Source organism: Priapulus caudatus, unplaced genomic scaffold, assembly GCF_000485595.1.
Source record: "Priapulus caudatus unplaced genomic scaffold, Priapulus_caudatus-5.0.1 Scaffold1560, whole genome shotgun sequence".
Lineage (NCBI taxonomy): Eukaryota > Metazoa > Priapulida > Priapulimorpha > Priapulimorphida > Priapulidae > Priapulus > Priapulus caudatus.
Genome location: NW_014578621.1, coordinates 17,615 through 27,831, shown reverse-complemented (window position 1 = coordinate 27,831; position 10,217 = coordinate 17,615). Strand labels below are relative to the sequence as shown.

The 10,217-nt window shown below is 42.5% G+C and overlaps 1 protein-coding gene across 2 annotated transcripts in view; it reads right to left on the bottom strand.

Annotated features, from left to right (window-relative positions):
* Nucleotides 1–10,217, bottom strand: part of LOC106817006 (solute carrier family 28 member 3-like) — a 41,591-nt gene that overhangs the window by 16,158 nt on the left and 15,216 nt on the right. The window contains exons 9-15 of one of the 2 annotated variants that reach the window (XM_014821652.1): nucleotides 8,466–8,627; nucleotides 6,779–6,904; nucleotides 6,428–6,558; nucleotides 6,171–6,339; nucleotides 5,844–6,032; nucleotides 4,597–4,777; nucleotides 2,428–2,510 (exon numbers count right to left, since the gene is read on the bottom strand). In XM_014821652.1, coding sequence (XP_014677138.1) covers nucleotides 2,473–2,510; nucleotides 4,597–4,777; nucleotides 5,844–6,032; nucleotides 6,171–6,339; nucleotides 6,428–6,558; nucleotides 6,779–6,904; nucleotides 8,466–8,627 — 996 coding nt within the window. In that variant the 3' untranslated portion in view covers nucleotides 2,428–2,472. Of the gene's footprint in view, nucleotides 1–2,427; nucleotides 2,511–4,596; nucleotides 4,778–5,843; nucleotides 6,033–6,170; nucleotides 6,340–6,427; nucleotides 6,559–6,778; nucleotides 6,905–8,465; nucleotides 8,628–10,217 lie in introns of those variants that run through there. The other variant, XM_014821651.1, reaches the window with a different exon arrangement.

Here is a 10,217-nt window from a genome sequence, read left to right as displayed (position 1 = left end):
AATTTTTCAATTTCCAGATAATCATATGGTGATGTTCTACTGTCTTTTATCTTCATACTGGTCTCCAAAAATTTTGAATCGGATAAAAAATAAAAAAGTTATGGATATTTGAAGTTATTTAATTAACCCTTGAAAAATCAAAAGAAATGAGAGAAAATCTAAGAAAAAGTCTAAAGTGTACCTAACTTCATATATTGATATATTCGATACAAAATAGCAAAATTATATATTTTAAAGGTATTATATGTATATTTCACCCAGATATTCTATTCCAGTTAAAATCACAAAAACAAAAATTTTATGCCTATACAGTAAAACTTGCACAAGTCTCATCGTGTAACTCGTCACATCGCATAAGTCGTCATGGAAGTCAAAGTCCCGATTTTCTCTCATAGTAAATCCATTGGAATAGCCCTGCCTAAGTCGACATTTATAAGCCGTCATTATGTACAAGGCGTCGCCCTCATGCAGACAGGTCCCATGTAATACAAACAACAGTAATTTCCCATCTGTAAGTCGTCATCAGAAATGCCGATGGCGCAGTGTACGATCTAGGGGATGTACGAGCTGGCTGTCGCAGATATGCGCCAATGTGTAATCAACAGCGGGTGTTACAGATAGCCCAGTTATGCAGATATTATAAACCAGCCCAGATATGCCCCAGTTACAATAATGTAACCCAACAAGAGTAGGTTGTGTTGGTTGTAGTTGTAATGTAACCCTACTCTTGTTCGGTTACACTATTGTATCTACCATATATACTCGCGTAATAACCGCAAATCTGGCCTCAGATTTCAAACCTGTATTTGCTCTGCGGTTTATAAGTGCGCCATACCGTGAGGGGAAATATACTAGGCGCAATACTTTGTTACCCGATTCAAATTGAGGTGCGGCTTATACTGTATAGGCGCCCGCGGTTATTACGCGATCATATACGGTACTGTCATGGCGTGCCGCGCTTGCCGCTAGTGCGTACGCTGTACGTGCGTTATGGACAGCAGTGGTGTCGATTGATGTACGGACCGATTGTTTCATGTCTGCTATGTATGTGGCGCAAACTGACGTCGTGTGTGGAGCATGTTTATGACTGCGTAGGGGTGACGGGCACCTGGGAGGGGAGCCCTACATATAAGTCGACAAAATGCGTAAGTCGGCCCAAATATGCTGGTCCCAAAAGTGTCGACTTATGCGAGTTTAATGGCCCTGTGACGTGTCACACCTTGACGATTTAGCCAGCGTATGCCAACGTATGGAAAATTTGGCGAATACGCTGGCATACGTCGAATAAGTTATGGGTAAGTTTTGTTTAAGGTAAGAGCACGCTGAAGCACGCTGAAGCACGCTGGTATACGTCGTAGTACGGCGAGGTCGACGTATGCCAGCGTATGCCCATACGTCCCGCATACGCAGGCCATAAGTTGTAGGTAAGTTATGCGATCATTGACACACGTTCACACACGTTACTTGTAAGTTACTCGTAAGTCGATATACGTCGAGGACTCGAGATAATGTCTAGCGTACCCAAAACTTATTTCTAACCTATGAGTAACGTGCTTTGAACCTATGTGTAACTTATATCGAACTTATCTCCAACGCATATTGACGTATGTAGACGTATTGGACGTGTTCCGGACGACCACAGAACTTACTGAACGTGTTTCTAACTTACAGCTACCGTATAATCACTATAATGGCGTATTGGCAGCGTTTAGGGGAATTGGTATATACAAATGGTATTGGCATGTTGATACTGCGATGTCTAGTGCGGTTATGAATTGAATGTCGAGCGGCAGCCTTTTTATAGGCTACGACACGTGATCGTCGGCGATACGCATAAGTTAGACTATCGTTGGACATAAGTTGTGAACGCCGGCAACACGCTAAGCATTCGTTGGTATAAGTTATCTTTAAGTTATCGAAACGTTCTATCTACATTACTAACTACTGTTATGTATACGTCCAACTCGTTATGAATACCGCTATGTATACGGCCAAAATTTAAAAAAACATCGATAGTTCAGCGTATGCCAGCGTTTTAGAGAAATTTTGATACGGTCGCGGTATACGCTGGCTTTCATACGGGTGGGTGTGACGGCGCCATTACTGTATAGTTAAAACCACACATAGCGTAAATAATAATGTGCGACTTCGCAGTTCCGAGTCATTCGGCTATAACGCGGTCACATATAGCTATCACTCTCAACAACCAAGACATGCTCTGGTAAGTAATTACCAGCTTCAATCATTTCTATTTTCCATCATCGTGACCATTTATTCTTCAGAATGAATTTTTGGTGAATATAACATTTATGTACGTAGTCTTTGCCTTCGACAAAAAAAATATTAAAAAATTCAAACAAGTCTTTGCACACTTACTTGCACATTAGCCAGTACATGTAAGGCACTACAAGGTCAATGGAACTTCGAGTAGCTGGGTTGCGTTAGTGCCATCTGTTACGTTCAGTGTCGTGTCTAACGTAAGGAATAGTCGATGTCCCTGATGAGTAGGCCTGCAACAGACAAAGTACAGTCAGAGATGTTACACTCTGTAAAACTCTTCAACATTCAGCAACAGTGTTGGCTGTTGCTAGAAACAGGATTACAGAGCATGGACTAACCACCAAGGTATTTTATTGCCGTAAATTCAGAGATGAAACTTTTGCAATCTTAACAATACGGGTTTCCTGCAGTATTTGCCTAGACTGGCATATGCCAGCATAATTACACTATATAGTAGATAGGATTATCAGTACTAGCATTAATATTCAGTTTAAACAGGTGGGCAATTTCAGTTAGTTAAATAGTGGCCATTATGTCTCAATTTAGCCATTAGCTAGAGTACGTACGGTAGGCATAAATAATGGGTGCAAAAGGTACTAGCCCTCTCCTTCAAATTCTACTAATCTTATTCCTGATTACCTTCATTTTATGTTTATTGTTTTGCTACACCAGTTTATGCTTTTTTTCACGTGCAGCATCAAATTGTAGACGTTTGTAGCACTCCGTTGGCTAGCACAATCTTTTTAAAATATCGTAACACACCAATCTTTTCTGCTAGAACGTCTTGCTATTCACTTGTGGAGGGGGGGGGCAACTCACAGGGTTCGATTATCACATGTGCCATAGCATGGTTCATACAGGACTGAAATTTGTTTCAAGGACTTTTCAAGGACATTTTATCGGAATTCATACACAGAACAAAACATACCTGGATTAATTTAATAATAACCCCATTCCTAATCAGTGCTCGAAATAAGAAAAAAATGTGGTTGTCTTGCCGGACAACCCAGCGTATCAAATCGGGTTGTCCGCAACAATTTCTGGGTTGTCCCAAAAAAATATCCCCAAATCTCCTATTTTCAATCACTAATAATATGGTCAGAAAACACCCAAAAACAGCGGTGTAGCCAGGATTTTTTTACAAGGGTGGCCAAAAACAGCAAACTGCCGCAAATATGTGGATGAACTAATATTTTAATGGCTCCTCGCCCTCCCTCTCCACACCCTACAGCTCCTCTACTTCTCAGCTCTGCAATCTGTTGTTTGGGGTGCCATGTGAAAAAGCGACATTTTTGTTCACTTGTTCTCTGCTCCCAAGATATGTAATTGTTCAGTGGCGGGTCTGGGGATTCAAGAGGGGGTGAAAACAAGCGGGGGAGGGGGTATGGGGTCCTCCCCAGAAAATTTTGAAAATGTAGATCGCAGGAGATTGGTATTTGCCGCTACTTTTGAGTACATGTACAGCCTTCATCTGACTACGACAATTCTCTCTTTTTTAATTTCGGATCAACATGAAATCCCCACTGCATGTTGTTTGTTTTGCATGGGCAAAAAGCCATCGGAAATTCAAAAATAACTATGGAATAAAAATACAAATGCTAAGGGTGAACTTGCTGGTTTGCTGCGTTCCAATCGAGTTCACCTCTCATAAATCAGAAAACCTGACATATACCAGTGTTGGAAATAGCAGCTTGGTATGGGTCGCTTTCCCACACCATAGATTAATGGAGGGCCGCCAGGCTATAAGTGCTCTTGGAGAACACACTGAGAAAACATAAATAAAGTGCGTTTTTTCGTTAACTTTTTCTTGGTGTCCACCGGACAATGTCTCAGACTGGTTAGGTTGTCCGGCACAAATTCTGGTTGTCTCGGACAACCGGACAACGCTTATTTCGAGCACTGCTAATCACTGTCACCTCTAAAACTTACTTGGATCACATTAATAAACCCTTCTAAACACTGTCATTTCTACAACATACCTTGATTTATTGACTAATTTTACTGACTTGCTGTAATTTGTGATCATCATTTAACTGTCTATCGTGTCTATAGCTTTTTAAGCTCATTTAACGCAATTTTTATTGAGGCTTGCACATTATTGATGGTACAAAATTTCTTTTTATTACAGGCAAGGATTCTTTCTAAAAATTCAAGGACTTTTCAAGCACAAAATCACCATTTACTAAATTCAAGTACTTGTCAAGGACTCCCCTCAAATTCAAAGACTTTTCAAGGACTGTGCGAACCATAGATTACTCCCCTGTAGATCACCAAGGCTAGCATGGCAAATGTGGCAATCGATTTGTCACTACTTACCAGCAATGCAGGCAGACATGAAGCAGGCAACCGTGCCAGCAATCAGCGCACGGACTGCCAACCCGGCTAGCTCACTCTTCCTAGATGGCGCCATCGCGCCGAGACCACCAAGAGTCACCCCGATAGAGCCCAGATTTGCAAACCCGCACAGAGCATAGGTGGTGATTGTTTCAGAACGAATCTGCCGAAAAAAAATGCCAAAATGGAATGTACCTACTGATACATATACTGATATATACCGCCACACAATGACATTTGCTTATGATCCTACCCGTCTTCCCCACTTTATTTAATTTTACCAAAACATTTTTCAAACGTTAACAGTGCATATGATCACAATATATAAAGTAGAGAATGCTAAATAACTCGCTGTTTAACAACGCAAGCAAGTCACACAAATTGCACTAAAAGGTATATACCTCTACTGCAACAAATTTAATTGGCTATGATTTATACCATGATCTTTACATGCAGTAAACATGTATTAGAAGAGTTAAAAATACTCTTTAATGAACCGTCCTAGGTGATGATAACAGCGTTGGAGCCATCTGCAGATGACAATGCTGTGAATGGTGTAACTGTCTTCTTAAAAGAGGTTTGACTTGGGTTAACAACTATATTTCATAAAACTTTACTTACATGATATAACACCTTAAACTTACTCACATAACAGATCAGCTAGCAGCCAATGTTTGTACAATATCTTTACATGACACTAATTTTAAACAATATAGCTGTTAGTGATGTCCCGGTGATCGATTATAATCGAAAGTCATTCGTTTGCAGCTACCAACTAAGCGCTCGATTATGAAAATAAATAATCGATTATCAATTTTTTTTACAAACATGAATGAAATGACTCTTTATTTCATTTTTGTGTTTTTTGGTTACTTCACAGCTTAAATATAACCTACACCAAACTAAACATAAGCAAGTATAATACTGTTACTGTGTTACATAGCTTTTACAATATTGTATTATAAAAAATACTGTACTATATGATATATGATATATCTCAATATCTGGTGGCCGTGATCAATAACATTCAACCGATTATCTTCGATCATCGATCGATTGGACGCAACCGATGATGGATGATAAAATTCCAATTGATTCCCATCACGAATAGTTGTTGACCAGAACCAAACTTACTCTTTAAGTGACAGGCAAATTACACCATGGGTTCAATTATTTGACTAGAAACGTAGTAGATTTCACTAGAGGATGCATTGATTGCAGACACTTACCGACATGCAAGGGTGATCTTGAGAGCAAGTTCCAGATTCACGATTTATGATGAATTCACCAAGCCGATCATACGCAATGAATTCATTCAGAAACGTCTTTGTGCCAAGTAGTTCAGCCACTAGGGCACAGTCATTCCACTCCACACCCATCAGAAACGCGAATGGACGGAATATGTAGGAGCATAACAACTGCAAAACATGCACGCGTAGTTAGAGATAGAAAGTGAATTACAGTATATTGGTTTGAAAATAGAAATTAGATTAAAATCAAACAGTCTGCAACAAAATGATCCCGAAAAGGTATTTTAAACACATTTTCAAGATTACCTCAAACGAAAGCTCCGGGAAATCAACAAGACTGCCGAAATATGAGAGAGCAGCATTGACAAAGTACAGGACGCCTAGGAACCCAAGGAGGTTGGCTGCGATGTGAGCGACAATCTTGATGGATGCAGACGCTCCAGCCGATGCTGCTTCAATGATATTGCGCTCCTTTCTGCAGCGAGAGAGATATAAGTATAGAAATGCACATTTCAGGTTGCAGTATCTCCACATCGAACAACTAACATAAACATTGTTCTCACCCTTTAGGCATCTCGACATCTTTAATGTTTTCCATCTTCGACACCTCGGACTCAGGGTAGAATAGCTTGGAGACAGCCAAGGCTCCTGGAGCAGTCATTACTGATGCGGCTATCAGATGTGAAGCTGGCACCTAGCGGTTGTGCACGAAATAAACAAATCAATGAGCACGTGATCGGCTTTCTAGCGAGCAAATCATAGCTACCATACACAACACGAGTTACAGTAACTAGATAACTTCTCTTACTTACTTTACCCATGATCTACCATTCGTTACAGAAGTCTATAGTTAGTTAAATGTTCAGTGTATAATAGTCTATATGACTAGTTAGTGCTGTCAGTTAAGAATTTACCCCAAAGCCGATATATGCGGCTAGCACTCCACCAGCTATGGTTGCGAAGCCCCCAGTCATTACAGCATGTAGCTCTGAGCGCGTCATGTTTGGTAGAAATGGCTTTATCAGCAATGGTGCCTCAGTCTGCAAAGCAAAAATAAACACACATCACAGGGTTTCTTCTGGGGGAAAATTAGACAACAGCAGTAACATTTGGCCGGTTTGGGGGAGAAACTCAAATCGCATAATGGATTCAAAGGTGTGTTTGCGCGTCTCGAGGACCTAGCAAAGCGAGCTCCATAGGAGCTCGCCCAGCTAGGGGGGTCCGGGAGCATGTTCCCCAAGGAAATTTTTTGAAAAAATGGTGCGATTTGGTGCATTCTAAGCTATTCTGAACACATTGTACGACTCTTGAATCTCTTTTTCAAGTTGTCAAAAGGAACAAATAAACTGAATATGAAATGATACAAGTATTCACATTAAATAGTAATACAGTCATGAAATGAATAGGCACGAATGTGGATTCTGCAGACAGACGTGGGGCAGAGAGGTAGAGGGGGGGTTCTGGGGGTCTCCCCCAGCAAAATTTTAAAAATTTGAATGTCTTAGACTGCATTTGAGGCAACCTGAAAATAGAATTTCAGTTTAAATCTTACTCTGTTAACAGACCTACGCCTTTTGCGGGAGACTCACGCACCTGGACCTATTCTCCCACACGCCCTACACATTCTCACGAAAAATTAAAAAAACTATGTAACACTTTTAGAATTAAAGTTTTTATGTCATAAAATTTAATTTTGTCTTCTTTTCTTCGAATGCTAACAGAATATATGTACTGCAAATACATATTTTAAAACCAATTATTCAGAAGCTGGTCGTGTTTTGTATATATTCTGAACCTCCAGCATTATATTCCCAAAACGACCCATTCTCCAGCAAAATCTCCCGCCCGCACATGGTGCACATTCGGCGCTGAGCTAAACGCGACACCCCTGTTACCCACGTCTGTGGCAGTGCACATCGTAACGTGCTTGCTGGCTGGGGCGTCATTGATTGAAGCACCTGGGGGGGGGGTAATTAATGCACGGCTTGTTAGTCGCGTGGGCGTGCTTATTGCTGTATATGTAGGGGTGGGCACCGCTGGTATGAGGGAGCGGCAGCAAAACTTTCCCGGAATCGAGGGAAAAGCTGCAATCGGGAGGAATGACACACGAGTGTGCCGGCACGCAAAAAAAAACGTTGCTGTGAATTTCATTACGATTTTCCATGTTTATAGTCAGAAGCACGTGGTGATCTATATATTTTTGAATTGACACTATTTTGACAGGGGCGGGTAAATACAGGAACATTTTCACAATGGCGATGTTAAAATTGACAACGGCGGTGCGCCGTAGTGCCTCCTATGTAGAAGAAACCCTGCATCATCGTATAACTGCGATTGTACAACACTTTGCGGAGCTGACACAAGAGTGCCATCTTCTTCTAATAGGATCAGCTAGCCTTATCTACTGCACCAAAAAAACTGCGAAACTTGCAAATCAAACATATCAAGCTAACATAAACATGCAATAATAAGAGGAGCTTGTCTACTACACACACACACACACAAAATTAAAATAGAAATATAAGAATAAAAATATGAAGCCATATGTCCAACTGTAACCATGTCAACTTAACTGACAGATACCACATTAATCTAACCTACCTGTCCAATGAAAATGTTGGCGGCAGTATTTACAGACTCTGCTGCAGTGGTTCCCATAATAATCCTCATACCACCAGCAATGATTTTTATGACCATCTGCATGACACCCAGGTAATACAGGATCGAGATGACAGTGGAAAAATATACGATGACCGGCAGAATCTGAAAACGAATAGCGCGTTAATAAGGAATCGGCATCAGTAATTATGTAGCTGCAGTATTAACTGAATACATAATTGCAAATTATCTGCATTTCTTCCTGTAATGGCCCAGTCACACATACACGACGCACGGCCCCGCGCACTGAAAAATTAGCAATTTTGGACAGTGCGTTGTCTTTTGCTGGGTGTGCGTCAGCATTCGTTACTCGTTCGTCGAGCGCGCTGGACCAACGCTATGCATTCGTTGTCATTCGCTGTGTGCGTCGGCAATTTTGTGCATGCACAAAAATTTGCATGCACAAAAATGTGCGTGGAGCTCGACGCATGAATGTACACGCCAGAAGGACGCCAGACACGTGCAGAGCGCGCTGGACCAACGCCAGACACACGCGGAGCACACGCTGGGTATTCGTTGTATGTTCGTCGGCTGAGGTGTAGCGAACACCTAGCGCACACCTAGCGTGCTTCTAACGCATGTCCAGTGAACATGCAGCAAATATGGGCGTGCTGAACGAGTGCTGAACGAGTCTGTAGCGCGCCCAGCGTTCTTCTAGCGTGTACGCAGCGTGTAGCCATGGGGTATATAAACGGGTCCCACCCCCACCTCCTCATCATCACTTCTCCTCCGACCCTCATGGGTGATGACAGAGGTTCCTGCTGATCGTGTCTAGAAGAACCACAGAGAGCCACGCGCATCCCAGCTCGAATGCGTTTCCTCTCTGCGGCGGAGCAGAGCCGGGGGAGTACCGGACCCTGGCCTGCGACCCTCCATCCTCGCCCGCGCGATCGTCTGCCTCTGCGGACCCCGTACACGCCCCACAGTCATCACCCTCTGGAGAGTGTTATCCATACAAGCACCACCACAACCACACCCCTGGTGGAGGGTGCTCACAACACCATATGCCCTGATACATTACCGTTTCGTTCCTGACCTGACTGTTGATGCGCGACCATTCGTTCCGTGCGCTAGCAACACACGGGCTGTCGCATTCGTTGGAATTTTAACTATGTGCGCCCTGTATTACCGCAGTGCAGCACCAGCCACACACACACGACCACACACAGCACACACACACACACACACAACAGCTGCATTTGGTTGGTGATAAGATTACGGACAACGCTATCCACATGCAGGTTCATAAAATCCCAGATGAGACGGGATACTAGAGAAGCTTTGCGCACTCCAGCAACGAAGACTGTGAGGCATGGGTGTTGACAGTCGTTGTCACAAGTCGCTAGCTTCTGCGCCAAATCTTTGACACAATATTGGGCGCACAACGACACACTGATCTTATTTTCCATTTTGTGATTAATTTTCAATGCGCTGGCCGTGCATTGCGTATGTGTGACTGGGCCTCTTTACCAGTGAATTTCATACATTCCAGTCATCAACGTATACACACACTGCCACTGTTTTATAGCGAAACTTCTTGTCAAGACGTAGCAATCATGGAAAACCCTTAAGCCTAGGACACACTGTGCGATTTTTCTACGCTGGCGCTTGCGATCCGGCCGATCGACAAATACGGTCCGGTGCGAAAAAACAACCGGGGCGAAAATATTCAACAATGTTGAACTACGAGCGAGC